The sequence below is a fragment of the Hippichthys cyanospilos genome, chromosome 20, assembly GCF_059441005.1.
Source record: "Hippichthys cyanospilos isolate Australia breed blue-spotted pipefish chromosome 20, RoL_Hcya_1.0, whole genome shotgun sequence".
Classification (NCBI taxonomy): domain Eukaryota; kingdom Metazoa; phylum Chordata; class Actinopteri; order Syngnathiformes; family Syngnathidae; genus Hippichthys; species Hippichthys cyanospilos.
Genome location: NC_142388.1, coordinates 7,967,617 through 7,994,867, shown reverse-complemented (window position 1 = coordinate 7,994,867; position 27,251 = coordinate 7,967,617). Strand labels below are relative to the sequence as shown.

The following is a 27,251-nucleotide window of genomic DNA, read 5'->3' as shown; positions in this document are numbered from 1 at the left end:
ATTTTTTTAACGCTCCGTTTATTTACACACACTCGCTGTGTGTCTGCCACTCGGTCTGAGGCGTGTGTGCGTGGAAGAGTCGAAGGCCATGGAAGGAGCGTACAAGCAGGGAGAAGATCTTACCGCGTCCCCGTTTGTTACGTCGGAACCGGAGAGTCAAAGGCAGACGCCGCAGAAGAAGAGCAAGCGTTGTAAAATCATCTGTGCGGTATGTTTTGCAGAATACACGCACGGAGCATCTACCGAAATCTCATTCAAGTCATCTATGACACGATGCGGGTTTTTTTAAGCTTTTTTTTTCCATTAAGTTATTTTTAACTTCTTTTACTTTAAGTGGTGGGAAGTATACGTTTGACTATAAGCCTTCGATTATTTTTTTATCCACTACATTTGAGAACAGATCCTTACTTTGTGAAAAACCTTCTTTACTTTTACTTCGTTACTTTTTCATCCTAAATAGAAAGAGCGCGTCACGATGAGATGCTGGAATCTTGACTCATTGAGCTCTTAGGGGAAGTATAAGGACAGCTCCCTCCTTTATTGTGGTGATGATGTTCCACAAAATACCCGCAGTATCGGAAATCCGCAAAGTAGACATTTAAGTTTTGCTTTTGTTTTTAGTTTGTTTGTTTTGCTTATTTATTTATTTTTGGTCTGGTAAGACATGGAAGGAGGACAAATATCATGAAAAATAGGGAGAAAAAAGTGCAATAGACGTAATCTTAAATTAAAATCCATGTAGTAGAATTTGATTTTTTTTTTTATTGTTACTAAATGACTATTTTTTGACAGGTTTGACTTAAAAGGAAGGAAAATTGCAAGTAAAATTGAGACGTAAACTGCAATGGGGAAAAACAAGACACCACACATTCCAGCCTTGTTTAAATGATTTTTGTATGTTTTTGGCAAATGTTTTGTTGTTTTTACCATTCCCAGTTTTCCTATCCAAAATTCTTCCAAACTTTGAACATGCCAATTTTGTGTAGTAGAGGCTCCTGCGGCTGGCAAAGGAACCGACACACATTAAAAGAAGATGGTTTTCGCGGCTGAACCCAGCATTTTAGATGCACTCCAAACTGTACGTCACTTGCGTGAAATGACTATGGTCACTATTTTCCCTTCATCCACCCATTTGTTGGTAAAAGCTGATAACTGAGCACAAGATTCATGACGTAATGTTCAAACGATTATTATGAAAGTACACTAGTGTGCTCTCTGATAAAAACAAGTTAACACCCCTAGTTTAAACTCTTATGTGTGAACATGGAAACAAAATGTTTTCACCCTAATGCCAAGAGAAAGCCCTGGAGACAGGAGCCCCCCCCCCCCCCCCCCCCCCCCCCCCCCCCCCACACACACACACACACACACACTCCACAGGAGGGGGTCAAAGGGGCTAGTGTGGCTGAGTGGTGAGGGTCTTTTTCCAGCTGCTGGTGAAATACAGGTCACTACTGAAGTGTAAAGTTTCAAGTGAAAGGGGGCCTTTTTTAATGACATATTGTGTCTGCAGTGCAGCCTTCCAGTAAGAAGTAAACACACACATGCAACATTGCACAGGACATTCGTATTAGATTGTGGAGATGTACCTCATAATGTACTAGTTGACACTGAGGTCACTCTAAGGGCAGAGTAGCTCATGTACACAAAGTCATTTGAAACATTGAACAAGTCATGTGAGAGTTAGATTGAAGAGTAATCTTGGTTTGAGTGGATTTTTGTAAACATCTTGTCAGATTTGTCAACGATAGCAGCAATTCTTGTTTACTCTTGGTAGAATGAACACTAACCAAAATTTTTGTGGGCAGGCTAAATCTGGATGGCAAACAGGGCTTTGTTTATGTAATAAAGACCAACTGTACTGTACACGTCTGACATTGGTACTCCCCTGAGTTTCGAATAGATGCTCAGTTCGTTTTAGACACTCCTTGGGCCAAAAACTTGAAATAAAAAAAAAAGGCATAAATACTCTAAGTACCTTGGATTGAATATCTGTACTCTTAAAAAACATACAAAAATATGTCTTTGTGATTGGTTGAGCTAAGCAAACTGTGTCCAACATTTTCAGCTTTTGTGAGCACCTATGCAATCATTCCCAAGCTAAATGCAACAAAATGGCGCCGGGCAGTTTTAATTGGAGACATGTGGGCAAACTTCAGTCCAATCTGCAACTTCCTGGAGTACATAACAGCCACCATGCATCTGTTAGTAATTGTAACACTGGTCCTTGCTGAACTGCAATGAGCTTGCAAAAAGCATGGCTGAAACATTTTGAGACTGGTATCGAAAGCAGGCTAACAGGTTAAAAAAATGATTGTTTATTTCCACATTTGCGCCAAGAGTCACACATGGTAAATACAGTAAGTAGGATTAGCTGTGATTATGGTTTTGTTTTTAGTATTTTTTTTCACTGGTTTGTATTAAAAATTAAAGGGAATTTAGGCGTTTGTTTCTAAATTCATTAGAGCCGAGAAACAAAAGTTGATCGGGTCGGGTAAGTCCACTTTAAAAATTGGTTGTTAAAATATTTGATTTTTGCGCCTCTATTTCTGACACAGATTTTTCCTGCTGATTTACAAATCGTTGCAACAGCAGTAAGGGAGAAAGACTCCCTCAAAAATAGGGGACAAATCTCCATCAGTATTCAAATAAAATCTGTCGATAAAAAATGTCGACTTTGTTTTTAAGTTTGGGGACCTTAGGTTTGATTATTCAAGGTGAATGTTTTTGGAACCAACCTCAAATGTTTCACTAGTCTTTTTCATAGCAATACAATAGCTACAACTAAAATGAGCTAATATATTTACCTTAAGATCACATCAGTATTTTTTTTCCACGTGCGCTGCCCGCTTTGACAATATAATCCTAGCAAATGCCCGGAAGATGTGAAAAATATGGTCGATAGCGTATCAGGTACATTTTCCAGCAGACTGCCTGTTTACTTTCACAGACCACCAAAAGGGCTAAAGGGCATTCCCTGAGAGCCAGCTCACTCTCGTTATTATCCACCCGTATAGCCGTAAAATCGGGAATACCCAGACAGACACCGTGACCGCGGCATATTTTCATAACTGTCATGGAATTCCAGATAGCTACAGTATAACTAGTTCTCTGGTGGCCAATTATTTCCAAAGTCTCTGAACTAAACACTTATCACAAGAGATTATTTGTGTAAGGATAGAGGACATAACAGTTTATAGAATACTCCAGTGCATGAAGACCATGTGAGCAAAGTGAATAAACAGTTTGAAACTTCTTTTTCAGTATTTTTGCACATATGGGTATTTTCTTTTTTATTTATTTTATTTTTTTGTTCCAGTTCAGTGTGACTTGTCTTATGACTGAAAAACTGCAGTTTGGAAATTCCAAACTATGTTTTTATTAGACACGTGTTTATTCTGTCTAAACAGTGAGTCACCATTGTAAATACTTAGTAAATAAATAAATGGGTCAGCTGTTGGAATATGAGCGCAAACTCACAAAGCAATTTAAATAACATTATGAATGTGATTATGTAAGACTCAACTTGACTTTGTTTGGTCTCTGACTCAAATGTTTGAGAACCCCTAGACTCGACCAAATGGGGGGTACAAGAAGGCACTTTGGGGCTACAGTATGGGATATTCAAAAAGACTTTCTACAAGTATCAGAAAATATAATTTAAGGCCTTTTAATACTGAGACAGGAACAATACTCTTTCTTTTCAAATTAAGAGCAAATTATTTGGAACATGAACCATGCGGAAAACTTGGTCATGTTACACAATCCAAGAATGCACAATGAACAAATCAGATAGTTGCATGGCTTTTTTTCCATCCTAAAATGCTTTGTACTAGTTAGGATATATTTCACTTTTCAGAAAAAATATTACACAAGTACATCGTTAAGAGCAGGCTGCTTCAGTTTAGCTTTCTTCCACAAGAACCTCTGCAGTCTTGATGTGGTGCGCGGCAAAGTGGTGACAAGCCCAAGAAAACCCTCCCTGACTCCATACTGATTTGTGAAAATCCCCTCTAATTATAAAGTCCCGCCCCCCACGACCAGTCAGCCATCGAAAGAAGGCGCAGCTTTCCAATTACATGAGGCCAAAAGGAACATTTGAAATATTTTGCGTGGAAAGAAATGAACTTATTAAAATCCGAGGCCAATAAATGAAAACTATTTTTATGCTTTTGATTTTGTTACTAAATGATTTTGTTTCTTTTGCAGGTTGTCTTTGTCTGCTTACTCATCCTCCTCCTTGCGCTGATATTGCCATACCAACGTCCCCAAAACGGTAGGCTTGACTTTTTAGCGTCCTCTTTTGAGTGCGGTTAAAAAAAACTCTTTTCTTGCATAGGTTGTAATCAATGTAAAGGATCTGAAGCATGTGCCAGATAGGAACTGATCATTGGGAGTTTTGTCTCCTAGAAAGCCCCCCCCCCCCCCCCCCCCCAATTCAAGAAAACCCACCGCGAGTAATTCAAACATCACAAAAGGGGAGGGTCACATTACCATAGCAAACAATTCGGGGACAGTGTTTTGACACGCAACATTTGTCAGCCGGCGTAGTTTGTTGTGTATACATTTTCAAATGAGATGATGTGCGCAATAGAAACTTGATATTGGCTGCCGTCAAAAAGCTCCGGTCCAAATTTTCTGACGTGTGTTTGGCATAAGCTTCGCTCAGCTGTGTGCAGCTGTCCCCATCCTGGGTGGGGTGTCTTCTCTCTTTCGGCACCGCCCTTATGTATTTATTTACTATATTTCCGATTTAGCGCGGCATGGAAAGCATATGGGAAAAATTGGACTCACCCACAGTCTTTTTTTGGCGCAAGACAGATGAGTGTGTCTTTATGGGGTCTCGTAAAACGTGCTCATTGATACGAGTCGCGGCTGGAAGAAAGAAAGAGCTTTGGTGTTGTGTAGCGGGGGCTTTCCCCTCACCTAGCCTCCACCGCAGGAACGCGACACAAAATCCAGGCCGACATCTTGTTCGGGTGAGGCAGACAGAGATTTGGTGGCATGCCCGGCCAGAAGCCAACCCCCTGAGATCCCCAGTTGGAGTTACGTAACTTTCAAAGAAATTTCGAAGAGCAGTTCAACCTCCAAAGTGGAACGGTCCAAAACAGCAGAAATCTGTTTGTGTTCATTAGAAGCTGATCCAAGTAGGGCTGTCAATACCGAATCTTTTTTTCAAATCGATCATATTGAATATTCCTTTGAATAATCATATATCAAAATAACATCCCCCCCACCCACCCCCCAGATGATGGCGTTCACTGGCTGCAGCAGGATGCCGCGGCGGCAAACGAACAGCCGCAGTGTCCGTCAAGGTAAGGCTTTTACTTTTTTTGTATTCAATAATTTACTTCATATCACATCTCGCATCTCATTTCCGCTGTTTGCTACAGATTCATTTTTTCATTTTAATGACTAATCCTCTCTATCATAGAAACTTAGGCTAAGTCTCCATTTGAAACAAAGAGAATTGTATATTATGTGTTTTTAACAACATCATTTCGTCCATAAGGTCGTTAGCTTAATGCTAACACATAATGGTAAATGCCATAGATGGACTAACAAGTACAATCTCAATTTTAACAGGGTTAAATCCAATTTCATGCTTTTTTTAACGCCGTGACAGGAACAGTCCAGTTTAGTTTTCAAATAAGAGCAAATTAATTGGAACATGTAACAACTTATCGCTCAGTTGTGTTCGAGTGATTCTTTACAAAACACAAGGCATTTATTTTGGTCATTTTTATACGGATGCGCATTAGTGATAAAATATTCTTGTTTGGCAAGCCAGAAATGAAACAAATGATGTTACATAGTGTATTCTCTGAAATTGCTGAGTAAAATCCGCCTACAAAAGTAGTTTCCAAGTTTAATAAATTGGAAAAGACCGGCACAGAACTTCTTTTTTTCCCAAAACTAAAGTCTTTTATTGTGTTGCGGTCCTGCAAATAATCCCATTGACTGGCGACACCCACAAGAATAGTGAGTGGGCGGCGACCATCGTTCCAAGCTCTCAGCTTGTGGCTCCGAAAAACAAAAAGGAATTGTTTCTCACTGCCTGCATGTTCAGTCTTCTTGCTTCTTAAGAATACTATTTATATGGAAACCTCATTTCATGACTCAAGCACATATTTTGTGTGTAGGTGTGCATTTCCCAGACAGGCTGATTACAACATGGAAAAGAGGAACCGCTTGCAGGAAATGACGTTATTTTTAGTTGTTGCTAATGTGTAATGCTGCTCATAAGTTGTATGAGGCTTTATGAATGTTTATGTTGTCCTTTGTGTCCCCTTTTGCTTGTTTGTGCATCTTGAAGCAAGATCATGCAAAAACAGCTTGCCTCATGTCGACCACACAAGCGATGTTACATTTTTATAAATAGTGCAAACAATGCAGCAGTGCTTTGTCAGCGCGATGGGTAAAATCATTTACAATCCCTTCAAATGAAATCAAGCTTAAATGCGGTTGTTGTTTGCCATCATCAACACAACATTGAGCTTTGATTCCCATAGGAATTGGGACAAGAACCTCTCAGCCTCACATAAATCTTTTGATCTTTATGTCCTCATCAGTTGACCTATTTGTCATTCTGTTGGCTTCTTTGTTCTCCGTGTGACTTTTGTCTTTCCGCTCAGTTTCACCAGGCCGCCCCTCATCCTGGTGTCTTTGGACGGTTTTCGCGCCAAGTATCTGAAAGATCACGGCAGCCACATACCCGTCATCAGCAAGTTACGTACGTGGCTAAAAGTCGCATTTCTCTGGTATCTTGCGGTTTAGGAAATGTTCTGATGAAATTGAACTGTGTTGCAGGTGCTTTGGGTACATCCACAAGTCAAATGAGGCCAATGTATCCGACTAAGACATTCCCAAACCACTACTCCATTGTCACTGTAAGTAGCAATTATACATTTATGTTGCATATATAACACGTGAAGGCACTGCAGAGAATATGTGAGATGTTAACTGTGTTTTTGCAGGTATCAGTAAATCCAATTTAAACTATAACTATTCTTTTCAAATTAAGAGCAAATTAATTGGAATGTGAATCAACTTGTTGCTAAAGCGCTCCTTTGCTGTATGACATTATTTTGTTAGGTTTTATATGAATGTGCATTATCAGTGACAACATTTTTCAGCAGATGAGGAAGACATATTACAAATGATGCTACATCATCTGGAGCCCTTGGCTGGATAATTATTTCACAGGGTGTACATCATTGAATATGTGAGATGTTAACTGTGTTTTTGCAGGCATCAGTAAATCCATTTTAAACTTTATACTCATTCTTTTCAAATTAAGAGCAAATTAATTGGAATGTGAATCATCTTGTTGCTAAAGCGCTCCTTTGCTGTATGACATTATTTTGTTAGGTTTTATATGAATGTGCATTATCAGTGACAACATTTTTCAGCAGATGAGGAAGACATATTACAAATGATGTTACATCATCTGGAGCCCTTGGCTGGATAATTATTTCACAGGGTGTACATCATTGAAAAAAAAGTCTGAGAACCATATTTATTATTTAAGTCAATTTTAATACACTTAAGCACTCACGGGTTCTGCAAGTCAAGAGGAACTTGTTTTATTATAGGAGGATATAACCTGGAGATCTTATATCATGCGGAATGCATGCTTGCGTAGACTTGTACCGCATTTGTGAATCAGAGTGGCATGGAGTTTCTGCTATTTGCCTACCACATTTGTCCGGGATTTTTCACTCGCCTGGCCTTCTTGTCAATTTTGAATGGCAGTAAATGAGCCCGACATGGGCTAAACCTGACACCTTTTTGACAATCTATATTCATTTTTGACAATCTATATCGAAATCAACACCGAGGAGGGTCTTGACTTGACCATTTATTTTTTTGCTACAGGGTCTCTACCCAGAGTCCCACGGGATCATTGACAACAAGATGTACGACGTAACGCAGAACGCATTCTTCAGTCTGAAAACTGAGGAGAAATTCAACCCAAAATGGTACCAAGGAGAGCCAGTAAGTAAATGTGTGCAGCCATCATGCCATGCAGGAGTATATTCCACATGTATTGCATATTCTTAGAAACTCCTCCTTATATCATCTCCATTTTCACTTCTGTGGAGGTCTGGATCACTGCCATGCGTAACAAATTAAAAAGCGGGACCTTCTTCTGGCCTGGATCAGATGTTGCCATCAATGGCAGCTTCCCAGATTTCTACAAAAAATATGATAGGTAAGAGTGTCACTCTTTATATTAAGAGGCAAAGATCACAACACAGAAGACCTAATAAGACATTTACACTTAATTCTAAATGACTAGTTTGATTTTTTTTTTTTTTACCAATGAACATTTGTTTATTCTACATGAAATTAGCTGAAATTTTAGATAACTCTTTCTCCATAGATAACGGTCAATAAAACAAAGTGACATTTGAATCAGCCTGGCTTGTCCAAAAGTGATCAGTATGAACGGCAACCGCCAGGCCGTCAGCATCGAAGCAAGTCATTTGCATCCGTTGTACTTGATTTTAACGTACTTAAAACATGAAGGGCTTGCGGCCTACTTACTATCTGAGATGCAAATACTGTATATGACGTGTAAAATTACTCTGTCTGGATTTTTCCATACAGAAGCATTTCCTTCGAGTCCCGAGTGTCAACGCTGTTGGAGTGGCTGGATTTAGCACAAGGAGAACGGTATTTGGCACCTGCTATTTGGAAAGTCGTACATTCTCACCAGACTGCTACACGTTCCCCAGAGAGACTGCTATTTATTTTATTTTTTTTAGGCCAGATTTTTACACGCTATACCTGGAGGAGCCTGATTCAGCAGGGCATCACTACGGACCGGAAAGCAGCCAAGTAAGACAGGAAGCTAATTATGATTGGGGGGAGGGCGTTTTGTGAGCTAAAAACAAAAGCAAATTTAGCAGAGTCAATATAGCACAATTTACCAATACCTTGCTTCATGTTCCAATTGATTTGCTTTTAATTTCAAAAGAGAACTTTCACGTTCCTGTCACGACAAGCTTTCAATTAAGTTTTGCTGATACCTGCTGAAACGTTGTTAAAATCTCACGCGTAAAAATAATATACATCAATCGAATATATTGTTATATGTGTATTTGTTTTTTTATTTTAGGAGTTTTGGTGTAATATATTTTATTCCGTGTATTTTATTATAATGTGTAGCATTTTTTCTTTTATATTGTCATTTCTATTTGGAATATTTAATATTTAAAAAAAAAAAGGCTTTTCACTCTTTGTCAACTTTAAATATTTTTTAGATCAATATTATGTTGATCACTGACATGGCCAAAATGATACTTTTTTTTTTTCATTTTTAACTCCTAGATGATGTTGATCTCTCCAGGTTATCGAGGCCCTCAAGAACGTTGACCGGATTATGGGGATGCTAATGGATGGTTTGATGCAAAGAAACTTGATCAACTGCGTCAACCTAATCATCGTATCAGATCACGGTGAGCTGGGAATTTTTTCGTCCGAGCTACGGTAAAGGTTAGCTCGAATTCTCAAAATAAACGAATGACTATCGAATAACACGAATGTCACCAAAGGGCCAACTTTGATCAAAAGTTGGATGCCGCTAAACCAGAGTGGTGCCAGTTAAGCCCATCTGATGTCTATGTGGTTTTCCAGTCGAATTTCATCCAGAAGGCCCAGATGTCTCTGAGGCTTCCAGTCACCATCCAAATGTTTGACTTGGTTGAGTCATTCACTTGTCACAGGAAAACTGCACGTACATGCCAAAGGGAAATCTAAGAATGGGTGTGTAAACTGAGGAAAGTGCTACCAGCTGCATGGACATGCCCAGCGGTTGGCAACCCTCGCCTCTAGTGCCGCATGCGGCTCTTTAGCGCCGCCCCAGTGGCTCCATGTAGCTTTTTCAAATATGTATTAAAATGGGAAAAAAAATGGGGAGTTGAAATAAGGGGTGTCAAATTAATAGGGTGATTGCGATCAGTTACAATCATAATTTAAGATTTTGTTTTTTTTAAATCACATCTCAAATAAATTTCAGGTTAATGCATTCTGTATGGTGATTATGTCCATTTTCATGCATCAGTTCAATCTATTGTGCTTGAGTTATTGGTGGGAAAACCAAGGTCAATTTCACCCTTGCGTGGATGCTCATTGGCTGTCATTGTGCTTGACATAACCTGATAGGCTGTTGTGAGCAAAAGGAAAAGATCATTGACAGAAGAAAGTGTCGATCCGATGAATGTTAAATTTAACTTTTTGAGGGGAATAAAACACCCTAATGGGACCTTTGAGAAAACTAGATGTGCGTTCTTGCTTACCACAGAAGCAGCTAAGTTTAGCCTACTACATAAATGCAAAGCACAAAGCTGTGACTGAAGCCGTAGCTAGCGATAGCAACAAAGATACTAATGGAACGAACCTTAGCAAAGCTCTTTGATCTACCACAATAACCCTATACATCTAAATTTTAAAACCTCGGGTCGATGTTTTTTTCAATCTCTCATCAGCTGTAAGTGAAATATATCAAGCCTTTATTTTTTTTTAGTTTTTGAATCATCTGTAATTGATGCTTTTGATTGAGTCAATCAATCATCATAGGCTGGTCCAAAAACTAATTCAAACAGTATAATTAAGGTCCAGAATGATACAGCAAATAAGGACTAGAGTTCTTCGGTGGGGGAGGACATTTTAACCCGCCTTTTTTTATTCTAGAGAAGTTGGATCGTTTATGTCAGCAGCCTAAAGGCTGTAAAACAGGATGTATGAGTGGTAACACCCTGGGAAATCATCAAATGTATGCTGATCATTTCGCTCTTGTCTTTCTCAGCAAAAAAAAAAAAGGAAAGCACCTGTTTTAGCGCTTGGTAAATGTGTTCTCTTTTTTTGTAAAACTAAGTATTTGAGTCATGTTATTACTGATCAAATCTCAGATAATGAGGATACGTGAAGACAACCCCGCATGTTACATGTGCGAGAGAACATGCGGCAGAAATTGCACAGGCGTTCAAAGAATTTCAAGATCGTATTTACCGCTCCCTTGTGGAGTCCATTTAAATCTGTAACCTTTATCAAAGGTATATAGGTATATATAAAGGTATATATAGCTATATAAAGCTATAAAAATATTTCTTTGACGTCTGTGGTCGTCAATGGCAGTGAATGAGTTAGTGACTGCATTACGCTATTGCTTGCAGTGTAATTTGTAAAGTGTGTAAAGTTACTGCAATTCATGCCTTTTTGGTGAATTTATTATACAGATTTGTATGTGTCTTCAATACTTTATACTGAATATTTATGTCATTGATTATTCCATCGATTGATTGAAAATCAAATGTTTGCATTAAAGTGTCTTACAGAACCATTTTTTTTCTAATCTGGCGCTCATTTACCAATTATTCTCGTTCGTTTCGGATTGCTCAGTGATCAACCCATGTATTTAAATTCATTAATTAATCAAGCGTTAACTCATTCACTGCCCAGCGTTATTAGAAAGGGAAACTTGTAGAGGGCCAGTATATTCTGCATTTTCAAGGCCAACAGAATATTGTAAATTTTCTATGTGAATATGTGTGCTGGCATTGAAAGATCGACTTCCATTCTTCAGTTACACTTGCACGTCGGTAACAGCTGTGTTGTAAGTGTGGAAACGCTGCCATCCAATGGTCACAGTTATTACTACAGTGCTCAAAAAGACAAGAATTCTTGTCCATGGCACTGAATGAGTTAACGTAATTGTTGTTTGCAAGCATGAAAACAACGGACCTTTCAATTGAATCATTTTTAGGGCACCCACGGTGAAGTTAAATTTGTTTGTTCCCATATGTGTTTTTCCAGGCATGGAAGAAGCAACGTGTGACCGCGCAGCATTCGTGTCTTCCTACCAAAACAACACTGACGACTTCACGGTGATCCAAGGCGCAGCCGCTCGTATCCGACCCAGCGGCCTACCAGACGGCTTCTTTTCCTGTGAGTCGCCAACAGCCAATTTCCCATCCCTCCGACCGCTCTGACCTTTTTTCTCACCACGAACGTCCCTTTTGTTTCCCTCCCCCAGTCGACTATGAGGGCCTGGTGAAGAACCTGTCGGTATGCAAAGAATTCCAAACGGAAACGATTGTATCGATGAAAGATTTTGTTATTTTGGCTTCACGTCCGACTAGCCGCCATGTGTTGATCCTGCTTGCTCTGTATCTGTTTTGAAGTGCAGGACTCCTGAGCAGCCAATGAGTGCGTACCTTAAAGAGAACCTCCCCAAACGCTTTCATTTTGCCAACAATGTGAGGATAGAGAGAGGACACCTGTATATGAAAGAAGGTTGGCAGGCAGCGCTGTAAGTCCTCTTTTTTTGCTTAACTGCTAAATGGTCACCTGATAAATCTGAAAAATACACATTATATTTCTCAAGTACATTCTACAGAAAAATTCACATTTGTATCATATGAAAGATTGATTTCCATTCCTTACTTTGAATAGCTGTGTTAGAAATGTGGAAACACTGCCATCCAATGGTCGCAGTTATCACTACAGTGCTCAATTGGTTTAGGATTAATCAAGGGTGTCAGTTACCCATCATAAAAAAAAGTATTTGACGAGAATTGTATGATTTATTATAGTTATTACTATTTTGAAAGATGAGGAAATTATTTGGTCCAATCCTTTGAGCTTTGTAGCAAAGGTGTTTCACATCAAAGGCATTTTACATCAATGGGAAACCATTAAAATAGTGGACTGTGGAAAAATAATAAAACGTCCAAAAATGGACGCAATACTGCACACTTTTTTTTTAAACTTAACATCATTGAACAATGGTGATAACAAATGTTCCACAAAACTTCCTGTGTATTTAAAATATGTGAAAAACTAATACATAATTATAATGAGTGAAAATTCATTCAAAGCTTTAATAAACACTGATCGGATGACATTTTAAGGTGAAGCTTTCTGATTGTTAAATTCGTAATTACCCAAAGTCTTCAACCCAAAACAATGTAGAAGTATTGACTTGAATGTTTGATATCGTGTTTTTCTTTCATTATTCCCAGAAACCGCAAGGAAATCAAGTACTGTTCGGGCGGTTTCCACGGCTCCGATAACCTTTTCGCCAACATGCAGGTGAGACAAAAGCAGGATGTTCATCACTGTGCGTAAATATCCTGTTTAAAAGAAGTGCATGCATTTTATCGGGTTTGAGTCCAACATAGCAATGTTGATAAATGACAAGCCATCAGTCAGATATGATTTAAGGAAGCATTGTTTTGGCTATGTTCCACATTCCATATTTTGTCTTTCCTGGAGCTGGAATCCAATGGGTATGTTATTTAAACTCGACATTTGAATAAGTTATGGACTAAATATAGTACTTTTATTTTTTGGGAGTTTTCCACCAACTGCATGAATTTGAACACATTTTTGTTTTTTTTTTCTTCAGGCAATCTTCATCGGTCATGGTCCAGGATTTAAGAGTGACGCAATTGTGCCTCCTTTTGAGAACATTGAATTGTATAACCTCATGTGTGGTAAGTTGGACTCATTCTGGGTTTAATAATAGAAATGTATTGGTCTCTTAACAGCGATGCCCGCAATATTAATTTAACCTATGCCTGAGAAAGGAAAGCATTCTTGCTTACCACAGAAGAAGCCGAGTTTAGCCGACTACATAAATGCAAAGCATCCATAGATTGAAGTTTTTATCCCCTTTTAATTTTTTCTTTTATTGAAAAGTAAGTACATGAAATCAATATTTTTATTTGTCTCGTCTGAAATAGCTGGTAAATCCAACAATAAAAATAGTCATAAAAGTCGCCACTCCGCGAAGATCGGGCCAAACGACAGAAGTTTAATCATAAAAGCTGCATTTATTGGACAGTGATTTAGCAAGGGAGGCTGTAAAACGATGTCGTTTCATAACAGCGTTAACTTCATTTGGCGCGTCTTCGTCATGAAAAAAATAAAAAGCATCAAGCTTCTTTGTTTATGAAATTTCTTCCAGATCTTCTGGGCATCCCCCCCGCTCCCAACAACGGTACACACGGCAGTCTCAACCACCTGCTCAAGCATCCCGTCCACTTCCCCGTTCACCCCGCGCAGCTCTCCCACGATACCCCCTGCGAGGCCGCCGACTCCCACCCGCCCGTCGTCCTAAACTGCACGTGCGAGACAACCAGAGAAGGAGCGAGGGTAAACTTTTTCTCCCGGAGTTAAACAATGATACCATTAAGAAATGATTCACACCATCATGCCATTTACTTTGTGAAAGTCAACATTTTAACTGTATTTTTTTTGTCCAGGGTGAAGACATGGACACGGCGCTCAGGACTCCAGATCCCAGTGAGTTTTTTTTTTGTTTGTTTTGTTTCACTACATTTATCCAAGTTTGACGAGCTCATAAAGAAAAGTCATACATGTGGTCTGCATGCAGCAAGCGTATTCTTAGTGCCAACGTTGCTTGTATTTTTAGACATTTTATTTTAGCAGTTCAGCTTTGTGGCAGCACTTTGGACCTTTTTTATTTTCCGCATGCCAAAGTTCGCTTGTACTCCATGCAGTCAATAGCTTACTGTTTTTCCAAATGAATGGGAGCCAACCCCCCCTGTTATTTATTTATTTATTTATTTATTTATTTTTCAGCTAAAATCTTAGCTATGCATAGCCGAAGATTTGTGTAGTGCATGTGCGAGTACAGTTGGCAGTTTTATTTTTGGTACCTACATTCTTACTGTGTTAAATGGGATTCCTCAAACAGGGGGGTGTTGTCCACTCAGAATGTGTTTTATTTTTATGGGGGATAGAATAAACACTCCTCCATTTTTAGGGCTCTTTATTTAAGGCCTTTTAAACACGCCTAAAATCCAAAGTCTATTTTTTTTTCAAACTAACAAACATATCATCATTAATAATGACCAAAAATGCTTATAAAATGTTTGACCTGGATCGTAGGTCTCAAATCGGGCTTACGCCGCCTCCACCATCCTTTCGGCGTTCCCAGCGTGGTCCAGCCGGACGCAACCTTTTGTCTGCTTCACCAGTTCAACTACATCACGGGCTACAGCCAAGACCGTCATATGGCTCTCTGGGTGTCGTATACCATCCCCAATCTGGTGAGTCTTTCATCTCTAAACATAGCCTCAGCTAGCCGTCATGTGGCTTTGGACGGGGAACCAATGAGGCTTTGGCTTTACCGTTTAAATTCCTCCTCTAAGCTGCTCTTGGTAATGTCCACAATGTCTCAAGTTTTTCCGACAGTTCTCACCGTGTGTCGGGTGTATGCGGTGATCTCAGACATAGCCCAGTAGTTAAGAATGAGGATTTCCCATTCATTCACCGTATAAAATGTACGGATTCATGGACGACTTAGTAGTTCAATACAATAGGTGAAGCACATACTGTATAAAAAATCTCAGGCAGAGAGGGAAATATTTCTGTCTTTCAATGACAGTCCATCTGGCTCCTTCTCACACACACACATATGTGTGTATATATATATATATATATATATATATATATATATATATATATATATATATATATATATATTTAAATTACACACACATACACTCACAGCCCTTATCGCCACGCACTTCTTAACCCTTATTGACTGTGGATACAATTGGACTTGACTGGGCTTGTCACTAGCAAGCCAACTTGTCCAGTATGTTGCTAAGCACTATCGTGGGAGCTTCCACATTTTCTACATACCACCCACGTAGTAAAGACACCAAGCCCCAGCCTTCTCCTGCATCCTCGCTACTGTTTATTGGTGGTGTCTCTCACTCCATGTAATATTTTTAGCCCCTTTGGCTCTTTGTTTACACCCCCCGTCCAATGAAATGCAACTGGCAGTTGTTTCTATTTTGGGCAAGTGACAATTTTAATGGTGGTAATGCTATAGCTGCTGTCAAGGGAGTGATTAGTTGCTTTCTGACACCTGCAAATCCAAATATGTGGTCATTTGATCCTAAAACAATAACTTGAAATCATTTTCATGGGACACTGGCTAGCAACAGGGAACGTAAATTCTGTCATTGTTGTGGTGACCTTGGCTTACATTCTTTAATGGTTCATCCAGGGTTCAAAGGAAGGGGCCTCCCATACTCTCCACTTCTGATATATTCTGTTATATTTTCTTCATCTGAATTGTTGTTGGAATATGTTGAAAAAAAATTTCAACAACTACTGATACAACCTTTTTTTTTTCCCTAGTTCTTAGTGAAACCCCAGGACCCATCTCTGGAGGGGTGTATTCGCACCGATGTCCGCATACCGCCGGCCACCAGCCAGATGTGCGGGAGTGAAAACACCCAGGGCCTGCTTTATCCCCCCAGTGAGTGAATGAGCGAGTGTGTGTGTGTGTGTTTGCCCTTGCTTTTTTGCCACATAGCAGAGACCAAATATCGGATTTTACGGTCTTTGTGGTGACCTCATAGACTTGTGGGGACCATTTAGGTGGACCTCACTAGTTCAGATCTCCATTTGAGGGTCAAGACTCAGTTTTCATGTATAGTTTTGAATTTTGATTTTGGTTTGGGTAAAGTTAGGGGCTTGGAAATGCTTTATGACAATGTGATGTCGCCCTTATGATCGAAAAATTCCCGATAGTAGCCCTGGATGTAATGAATTTTTGGAGCATGTTACAATTGGAATTGTGTGAATCATTAAATAAATGAAGATATTTTGGTGAATCAAATGCCACAAATGAATTCGTGAATTTTGGGGGGCTGAAAATTTTGGAACCAAAATTATATATTTTTTGCTATGTGAATTTTTGTAGATACAATAATACACACTAATATATTATTGCATCTATTTGATATTTTTCTTCCAAAAGACCTGAATGTCGAAAACGGTGCAGCAGAGTCCCTTATCACAAGCAACATGGCGCCAATGTTCCCTGCATTTAAAGGTGAGTTCTATCTATTATCTATATGGGACAGATAATTATTTACATTTGGCCACTTTGTATCAGCACAACAATCCAGTTAGTGATGAAACATGAACTCGAATTTACAAACATAAACTAATTCAACCTCATTTAATTAACTTGTTAATTGTATACCCGATTTTCTAAATGAGTTTTATGAGTATTACAGTGTGCAATTAAAATGACTCACTGCCATAGCACGCATTCATGTGCAAATGCTGCCCCCAAGTGGCCAATTTCTGCACCTACCAGAAAAAGAAAATACAGTATTACCAATTGATATATGCTGCAGTATATTTACACAGGAAAATACAGTTAATATACAAAATAAGCTTTTAAGAGCAATTCTTTATGGTATGCTGTTTTTCTACTACTTTTTAAACGCAACTCTTATTGTGTAAACATGTTGATCTTTGTACATCAGATGTTTGGAAGTATTTCCACGGTGTCCTGCTTCCCAAGTATTCCGAGCAGCTGAATGGAATCAACGTTATGAGTGGTCCGATATTCGATGAAGACTACAATGGAAAAGTCGACGCCTTCAAGAACCTTGCGCCGTAAGTTGCTGTATCTGCTTGAGTTCCCCTTGGGCAAAATTTCGGGCTCGAGGGCCACAAAACGTTCTAGAATTGGACAAAAGGGCGGGACTCAGTCTCGTGAGACATCTCTGTCGAAATGTGTGTCTCGTCCCATCCCTAATGAGTAAGCATGACCTCCGACGCGATGACTTTCTTTTTGTCCAGAAATGAGGCCCCCACGCCCACGCATTTTTTCCTGATCCTGACCAGTTGTCAGAATTCTACTTTCCGTCCCGCCAACTGCGAGGGTCCCCTCAGGGTCGAATCCTTCATCCTGCCGCACCGCGCCGACTACACCGAGATCTGCCGGGTAAGTAACGGCGAGGCTCCGCCGAGACAAAGCCCCTGTCTGAAATGTGCCGCTTTCCCGTTCGTCTGCAGACCGGCTCAGATTTAAGTTGGACCCAGGACTGGATGCGGCTCCACACGGCCCGCGTCCGAGACATCGAACTGCTGACCGGACTGAGCTTCTATCACGACAGGTTGTCCGTCGAAGAGACGCTACGGCTCAAGACGTTTTTGAATAGTGCTTGAACTCCGTCAGGTGGATGGCGTGAAAACAAACCATGGTGGTGCCTCATGCATTTCAATATTCAGGTGAAACCATCTCAGTTTTATTTTTTTTATTGTAACTAAGATCGTGGCTGTTAAAATGATTGTTGTACATACTGAAAGCCAAACCTTGGTTGTAGATTTTATTACTTGTGTCTTTTAATGATTTGCCTTTGAACCAAAGATGAAGCGACACAAACGAGTCCATTTTTAGAAGGATCACTGCAACGTGAATCAGACAACAAAAACCCTGCTTTTATTCAAAATGTAACGGCCACTGCATTCATTAATAGCGTACTTTGTGTGTAGCCAATCAGTGTATGTCACTTTTTTCAGTTGAACCACAAAAAACATGAAACGTTCCATGTGATTTTTTTTATGTATTGAGATGCAACTGTACGGAAATGAAGCCCTCACGTATCATTCCCATGTTTTGTCTTTGGTATTTTCTCAATTTGTGAATCCTTGTATGTGCATGCTAGCGCATTGTCTCGGTTTGAGTAAATGGACCTTAGAATGTAAAGGGCCCGTGTGACGTGTGGGTGTGTGCTGATTTACGAAAATTAGTATACTGTATTTAAAACCAATTCACTGGTCTTCGTGTCTCACCGTTTGTCTACTCGATTGCAGCGTCCCATGGCCCAAGGGTTGGCTCCACAAGTGTCTTTTGCTCTATTCCACTTTTTTTTTCTTTTCTTTTTTTTTTATACCTTCATAAGAAAGAAACTGATGGCAAAGGAAAGTCTGACAATAACCGTGAAACTCTCAGGATGTGTTCACACGCTACCTGCAAAAGACAGGCAGTCTACGGAAAGAGACTTGTCTTAAATTTATACACTCAAATAAAGCCGTAATTTACGTTACCCAAGTTATAATTGTGATTTTTATTTGTTTTTAGAGCGAAATGAAAATATGTGTGATGGGCTTGTATTCATGAATGCGGCGAATGCATTGATGATGACTTTTCATTAATTAATATTCAGTTATGTTTTTAAAGTGTTGTACGAACTTCTGCTTGTGGATCTGCTAGTTTGTACGTTTATTTTTTAAACAAACGTCATGCATTTGACAGTACAGTACTGTATATTAATGTTGAAGGTCATCCCTCTTTTGTCCACTAGAAGGCAGTGTTGCCGTCTCTATTGGACTGTAACTTGATATCGTTTTTTTTTTTGTTTAAAAATTGTCCGTTGGAAATTAAAAACAGTGTCCATCTGATGTTTTTGTAATTTTGTGTTTATTTAACACAAGTTTTGAAACAAAACACGATCGTAATTTGGTTTCCTTGAGCTTGTCTTGCCTTAGCACAAAGTCCTCATTGTCCATCTCAGCAGCGTAGAAAAAGAGGTAGGAGCAGAAGATTGTCATATATATAAACAAAAATATCTTATTAAAGGTTAAGGTTATCTAAATATAAAACAGCCATCGGTTACTTTTTCTTTTAAAAATTGTTATTGAAAACGAGCCTCTAATCTTTAACTTTGACACATGTCGGTTTGAGTTTTGTTTAACAAGTGTTTATTAAATACAGAGTATAATTTATTGTATATCAGTTTTTAAAATAGCCTTTTTTTGTGGATCGGTAAATCGGGCTTGGGGAATCACATCGGCAACGGCCGGCCCTCTGATGACGTATTGCACCTAAACTCCAAAACGTTGCTCTCTAAAATTGAAGGCAGGCACACCCAGGAAACATTCATCACACGTTGCTGCCTTGCAAGTACAAAAAAGGAAGGTAAATGTGTATGAAGGCAGAAACCACATCTCTACGCTAACAATTTGGGGATCACTCAGCTAAATGGTAAGTACCTGTAGTTTGTCCTTTACATGATTATGACCTTTTCTTTCAATTTACATAATTCCACATTTGAGGAGTGCATATCTCATTTTAACACTGTTCTAACTTCCGGTTGGTAAACTCTCATGGCGTTTCACCTCATTGACAAAACACGTCTTTATTTGAAGTGTCTTGCGTCCTGAGAAGACAACCGTGAGAGTACATTTGTGTTTGAACTAGTGTGGTTATTGAGGTTTCTTTTTCGGGTTAGCAGCAGGGGCTTTCAGGAAACTCAGATGATGCTTGCAAATACGTCACCTGCCTCATACTCGTATGAGGTGGAAGTGGGTTTTTGACTACAGTCAATTTATAGTTTTTGCGTTTTGCTGCAGTAGGACGCTCGGACGGCCTTCCACAAATACTCTTTAATAAAAAAAAAAATAATTAAAGAACTACTGTCTTCCACTATCATTTCAAATCACAGGAGAGGGAAACATTTTGTTCCATCATTGAAATGTGTTCATTTTGTTAAAAAAAAAAAAAAAAGCTTGATGAGTAAGCAAGCACCTCACTTTGGTGTCATCACACTAAAGACGAAAGTCAAGCTGGGTTTCCAGTGAAAACGAATGTGCGAAACAGAGAAGATGTTGTTGACCGATCAATGATGCAAAGTGTGGCATTTGCTTCGGTCTGCCTTCAGGAGAGGTTCAATAGATGTCCAAGTGCATTCATAGTAAGACTGCTGACGAGTCAAATGGATGGTGACAGTTGATTCGGAGCTTCTTGATCCGCACGACCACCAAAAGCCTTTAGAGTAGCACGTTAATCTGCTGGGAAAGTCCATCTGGTTCTTTGGTGGAGAGCGGCGACTGGAGATAACCTTTACATGCGCACGTCTTGAATCTTTCAGCTCCACATGACGACGAGGCGTTCAGGATCCAGCGCACGGCAAGGAAAATAATCCATCATCCGAAGGAGACTCTCTGTTGAAGATGGATTTGAGTTTGCTTCAAGCTCTGGAGAGGGAGAGGATCTTGGAAGTCCTGCGGAGAGATAAAGTGTTGCGTATGATGGAAGAAGACAGGATTAGGTGAGTCGAGTACCCCCTGTAGTTTTTTTCATTTGCTTTATGGGGTTGAATACACAAAAATAATTTCGACTCACGGTTGTCCCAACAGGAGGATGAAATTGCAGCTCCAGGAGCTTCGAAGGAGAGGCGCGAAAAGTCACTCCAAGGAGTACGGCGAGCGGATGTGCGCGAGATGCCAAAAGCCGCTGGGAAAGTTGTGCAACACTGGCGCCATCTGCCGCGGATGCAGTCACCGAATCTGCGGCAAGTGCCGCGTGTTCGTGGGAGGAGTCACGTGGAAGTGCACCGTCTGCTTCGCTCACAGGTACGACGCTTCGAGCGGGAGGCATTCCTTCACTTTGATTCATGTGATGACCTCAAATAAAATAAAATAAAATAATAATAGCCATCTTGTTTTTAAATGAAAAAATTATATATATATATATATATATATATATATATATATATATATATATATATATATATATATATATATATATATATATATTGCTTTTATTCACATTTTTTAAAATGTTTTTAAGAGTTTGCTCTTAAAACACTGAAAGATACATAACATTTAAAAAAAAAAAAATATATATATATATATATATATATATATATATATATATATATATATATATACATATATATATATATATATATATATATATATATAATTTTTCATGCAAAAAAAGTGCATTACTATATATGGTAGTTTTGTTTTTTTGTTTTTTGCAAATGAAGCCTTATTATACTTTTTTTTTCGCTTTCGTTCACATTTTTTAAAAACGTTTTTAAGAGTTTGCTTCTTAAAATTGTTATTTTCTGTTGTCTTATGTGACTCAAGGAGAAAAAAAAACATCAAGAAAAATAGTGAAGTAAACCCACATATTTTTTGCTCATAAAAATGTGTTGATTGATTGATGGTTTTGATCCATTTGTTTTATTTTGTTGTTTTAGTTGAATTTTTGTGTCTGTGTGTGTGTTTTTTCGTTTTGTTTTTTTTAGAAGTTTTTTTTTTTGTTTTTTTTTGCTTTGTTCCATTTGTTCAACATACACACACACATTCACACCCAGGAGTCAAAATCATCAGGGAAAAAAAATCAGATATTCTGTTTAAAATCCCATTATAAAAACTCCTAAATAATTAATCAACTGTTTGGTTTGCTTGCTTTTTTTTTTCACCAGAGAAGTAAAGATTCAGTCCGGAGATTGGTTTTTAGAAGAAAGAAGGAAAAAATTTCCTCCTCTTACAGGTTTGTTTTGAACCTAATATGAAACGACCTTCAAACGCATCATGGGCATTCTCTCTATTCTAATGATTTTTTTTTTTTTTTGCTTCCCAGACAAATACGAGACAGTCGGGGAAAAACTGTTAAAGACATCCATCGTGCTGAGGTATCTTCAAGTCACTCTACCCGTGCGCGTCCACTTGCACTTTATTTACACTTTTATATTCCTCGGTAATATTTTTGACAGCCACATAGCAATTGTGCCACCGACTCCGCCAGCCTACACGGGATTCGACTTTGTGAGTAGATCAAAAGTGTTATTTTTTTCAGTCGAACTTCAAATGATGTATCCACAACTTTGCGTGTGTCCCATCAGAAATCAAGCGTTCTACCCAAATCAATGGAAGACCTTCTCTTTTCATTCACCAGCAATAGTAGAAGTAAGTCATAAGTTTATTGCTTTAAATGTATGGCGTTATATTTGTGCCACAATTACGCACGCGCGGAAAAAAAAATTGAGCGGAGAAAATCAAACTGAGCGAGCGAAAACAGATTTTGAGAGCAAGAAAAAAACTATTGAGCGCGTAATGATAAGAGTTTGAGCGCGCGCCGATGGAGTTTGAACACAGAAAAAGAAATTGCTCGCTCAAAATTCCTCTTTGCTCGCTCGGGATAGCCCTCTCTCGCTCAACGTCTCGCTCTCGCTCGCGATACTCCTCTCTCCCTCGCTCAACATCGCGTTTGCTCAACATTGAGCTCTCGCTCGCTCGAGTCGTCCTCTGCGCTCGCTCAATTCTGCTCACGCGTTACGTTTGTGCCACAAAACCAGCCAATCAGAGCTTGTAAAAGCACTTTGATTGACACAGCTTGGTATCCAATGAGATTGCTTGTACGCTATCCGTTGACGCACTCTCGTTTGCCCTGTGTTCACCCGAAAAGGGCAAACGAGTGTGCGTCAACACGGACTTGGGCTGGAGAATTAATTTTAATATTATTATTATTACTGTATTGTATCATTTGACAGAAATACCTTGTTAGTTTTTGTACTTTAATAATATAAGCCCACCCCTCCCGCCTACGTCGATGTGACGCACTCTCGTTTGCTCGTTCCGGGTGAACACAACAAGCAATCTCATTGGATACCAAGCTGTCAATCAAAGTGCTTTTACAAGCTCTGATTGGCTGGTTTTGTGGCACAAACGTAACGCGTGAACAGAACTGAGCGAGCGCAGAGGACGACTCGAGCGAGCGAGAGCTCGATGTTGAGCAAACGCGATGTTGAGCGAGGGAGGGAGGAGTATCGCGAGCGAGAGCGAGATGTTGAGAGGGAGAATGCTATTGCGAGCGAGCAAAAAGGAATTTTGAGCGAGCAATTTCTTTTTCTGTGTTCAAACTCCATCGGCGCGCGCTCAAACTCTTATCATTACGCGCTCAACAGTTTTTTTCTTGCTCTCAAAATCTGTTTTCGCTCGCTCAGTTTGATTTTCTCCGCTCAATTTTTTTTTCTGCGCGTGCGTAATTGTGGCACAAATATAACGCCATATAAATGTGTTGTTTAACACTTTAAGCGCTGAAAACTGCACCAAGGAGCACCGTTGACGTTATTTGACGTCAGCTGCGTTTTTTTTGTTTTGTTTTGTTTTTTTTCTAACAGCTGGCATTAAAAGAGTTAATGGAAGTTTAGTTTCAAATGTGACACTTCCTGATGATACTAATCAGCAAACCGCTATTAACTGCTACGCAAATTTGTCTCCGCCAGAGTTGCATCAGGTGTGACAGCAACGGTGTTGCGCAAAATCCTCTGACGCCACCGAGATTATCTGATAGTTTTTTGTTTTTTTCTCTCTCTCTCTCTGTAGAGATGTCCTCGTCTCAAAACGACGTGACGGCAAACCTACTGAATGTGGACCGGGCCGAGCGTTTTTACTACAGTAGCCAGAAAAGCCTCTCTGACAGCGACATCAGCAAATCTGCCAAAGTAAGCCATCGTCTCAAGTGTCGTTTCTAGAGACACGTTGTTATAAGTTGAAAAAGGAACGATAAATAAATAAAATATATATAAATATTTATGTTATTACAAGGGTGCCACCTAGTGTCTAAAATGAGTGACTACAGGACCATTTTATTCTGTTTGATTTTCCATGCACTTCAATGTACTAACCATCATTTTGATGGGGCATTTTCCAAGCATGGAATTTTCGTGTTTTGTTTTATTTATTTATTTACGAACAAATACGTTTATTTTTAGTTCATCTTATTACATGCATAAGCATAATATATATTTGATGAGCAAAAGAAAAAAAGATTAAAGAATACTCCCACAGATCACCAAAGTCATTTTACACATACATGTTTTGTATAGAACACACTTAATCCAAATATCTTCTTGTAACGCTTTCCGATTGTCCTGATCAGCTGTACAACGGCCCGAGTCTTCCCAACCTGTTCAAGAGGAGCAAAGACGGCGACCAGGAATGCTCCTCCACCGGCGCGGAAGAAGAAACTTCCAATAGTTCGGAAAACTCAGAAGGAAAATTTGTGCGTACAAGCCCAAACGGGAAGCTAGCTCGGCATCATCACTTCTTCATCTTCTTTATCCAAAAGTGAAGTTTCGCTCTTTTTTTTTTTTTTCCCCCCTCAGAGTAGCCGCAGCAGCATCAGCACCGAGGGCGGCCCGCTTGAGAGCGTCAGCGCCAGCGGAGACGTGGAGTTGGCGCTAGCTTACAACGCCGACGCTTCCTGCCTGGAGATCTCGGTGGGAGCTTGTCGGAACCTTCCTTACGGAGACGCCGGGAAGAAGCGCTGTCACCCGTAAGAAGAAATACTTTTCTTTGCGAATGAGTCCGAGCGGCTAAAATATGGGCCGGTGACCACTCGCAGGTACGTCAAACTCTACATGATGCCACCCAAGAGCCACAAACGCAAGACGGCAGTCAAGAGAAACACCATACACCCCGTTTATAATGAACTTTTTCAAGTAAGATATTTTCACATGTACTCATTTTCAAGAGTACAACAATGTACTCCAAAGGGTTATTTTCAACCATGTATAGTACAGCTTTTTTGGGAGAGCAAAATGTTTTATTTTGTTTTGTTTTTTTTTTGCAAAAATATCGACCTTTATAGTAGTAATGCATTTTTTATTAAACTAAAACAAAAAAAAAAAAGACCATCTATAGTAAAGATTTTGTGTACCATGTACAACCATGTGTAGTAAGGTTTACATAGTTTGGGCATTTTTGTAAAAACTGATCATATGTTTATATATATATAGTCTTATAAGTCTTTTTTATTCTTAATAAAATATTTTTGGGGGGGGACAATGACCATGTATAGTAAGGAATTTTTTTTAAAGAAAAAATGACCATATAAAGATTGTAATATTGTCTTTTTTTTTAAGTGGAAAAAAAAGACAATGTATTCTAAGGCTTTTTCTGAGACCATGTAGTTAGGGTTTTTTGTGAGGGTAAAAAAGACCATATGTAATATTATAATTTTTTTTTTGCAAAAAAATCGACCATTTATAGTAGTAATGTATTTTTTATTAAACTAAAACAAAAAAAGACCTATAGTAAAGATTTTTCTGCAACCATGGCCTTTTGTAAAAACTGATCATATATATATATATATATATATATATATATATATATATATATATATATATATATATATATATATATATATATATATATATATATATATATATATATATATATATATATATATATATATATATAGTATATCTATAGTTTTTTTAATTCCTAATAAAACATATTTTTTGGGGGGAGAAAAAAACAATGACCATGTATAGTAAGGATTTTTTTTAAAGAAAAAATGACCATACAAAGATTGTAATATTATTAGGCATTTTTAAAAAAAAAAAAAAGACCATGTATTCTAAGGCTTTTTCTGAGACCATCTATAGTTAGGCTTTTTTGTGAGGGGAAAAAAATACCATGTATAATAAGGCTTCATTTGCAAAAAAACAAAAAAAACAAAACTACCATATATAATAATGCACTTTTTCTTTGCATGAAAAAAAATACTATATATATATATAGTAAGGTTTTCTTTTGTTTTCCTTCAGTAAGGCTTTATTTTTGAAAAAAGGCTTTTTTGTTCTCTCTTTTTAATAACCATATTTTTTGTGCTAATACCACAACTTTAATGCTTGCTTCCTACTTTTAGCTGACTGGACTAACGTCATATGGCTTTCAACAGTATCCCATAGAGCGCCACCTGCTGACCGGAAAGAGACTGCAGGCGACCGTGTGGCATTCAGGATCCCTCCACAGGAAAGTTTTTCTGGGCGAGATCCTCATCCCGCTGGATGCTCTTCTTTTCGAAGACAAATATTTCCAGGGTTTCAACTGGTACCCGTTGTGTCCTCAGGTAAAAGCGCACAGAACATAACACGTATTGAATTATTCTAGAAAATGTCAATTCAATAAATAGGCGCAAAGGATCTCTGATGGCTTGTGTTTCCACAGCTGAGTACATGTCCAGAAGGAGGCACTGTGGAGCTGAATGGAGAGGACCTCCTGTCCTCATTTCTATCCGGTTTCAAAAGTCAGTAAAGTATTTTTGTCATCTAATCAACACAACGAAATACATTACAAAAAAAAGACTAATTGATTTCATGATCCTTATTTTGATTTGTTTTTAAATATAATTTCACCTGCATTCATCCATCTAGAAATTATTGCAGGTGATTAAAAGTATTTTTTAAGAAAATTATTTCAACTAAATTGTGTGTGTTAAAGTGTTAAAAAAAGGAACAGGATGTGTTTTTATTATATTTACCGTATGTTATTTTAGGTGTCTGACTGGGAGAAGTTGGCATGGATGCATATGGCCTGCAAACATCTTTCCATATTTATTTACCTGACATATAAAACACAATGATGTTTCATTTTAAAAATGATGCATATGGAATCTATTTTTTTCAGTGATGTACCCCCTGTGGAATATTTTTTTTCAGCCAAGTACCCCTTAACCAGTGGAAACCATTATTGGGTTAAAAAGAAGAAAAAAAAAGAAGACTTAAAACGTGCCATCTGTGTCTGATTTATTTTTACAAACTTCATTTGTATTGTTCCACAAAAAAATAACCAACCTAAATTGTCCTCTTTTGGATCAT

At 38.7% G+C, this 27,251-nt stretch overlaps 2 protein-coding genes across 2 annotated transcripts; both read left to right on the top strand.

The window, feature by feature from the left end:
* Positions 1-27: 27 nt before the first annotated feature.
* enpp1 (ectonucleotide pyrophosphatase/phosphodiesterase 1) lies at positions 28-19,251 on the top strand. The gene is made up of 23 exons (XM_088404075.1): positions 28-208; positions 4,210-4,276; positions 5,249-5,315; positions 6,636-6,733; positions 6,811-6,890; positions 7,879-7,998; positions 8,106-8,215; positions 8,614-8,679; positions 8,772-8,844; positions 9,356-9,464; positions 11,821-11,952; positions 12,041-12,072; positions 12,189-12,316; positions 13,029-13,098; positions 13,415-13,502; positions 13,976-14,163; positions 14,274-14,313; positions 14,923-15,083; positions 16,186-16,306; positions 16,811-16,885; positions 17,328-17,460; positions 17,647-17,791; positions 17,863-19,251. Exons 1-23 carry the CDS (start codon positions 89-91, stop codon positions 18,013-18,015), a joined length of 2,376 nt encoding a protein of 791 aa, XP_088260201.1. The 5' UTR covers positions 28-88; the 3' UTR covers positions 18,016-19,251.
* Positions 19,252-19,726: 475 nt separating this feature from the next.
* sytl3 (synaptotagmin-like 3) lies at positions 19,727-27,044 on the top strand. The gene is made up of 14 exons (XM_088403694.1): positions 19,727-19,834; positions 20,721-20,900; positions 20,989-21,204; positions 22,068-22,135; positions 22,226-22,277; positions 22,359-22,410; positions 22,488-22,551; positions 23,971-24,089; positions 24,527-24,649; positions 24,753-24,922; positions 24,992-25,088; positions 26,333-26,503; positions 26,602-26,680; positions 26,930-27,044. The coding sequence occupies exons 2-14, from the start codon at positions 20,803-20,805 to the stop codon at positions 26,935-26,937; spliced, it is 1,317 nt and encodes a 438-aa protein (XP_088259820.1). The 5' UTR covers positions 19,727-19,834; positions 20,721-20,802; the 3' UTR covers positions 26,938-27,044.
* The last annotated feature ends 207 nt before the right edge of the window (positions 27,045-27,251 follow it).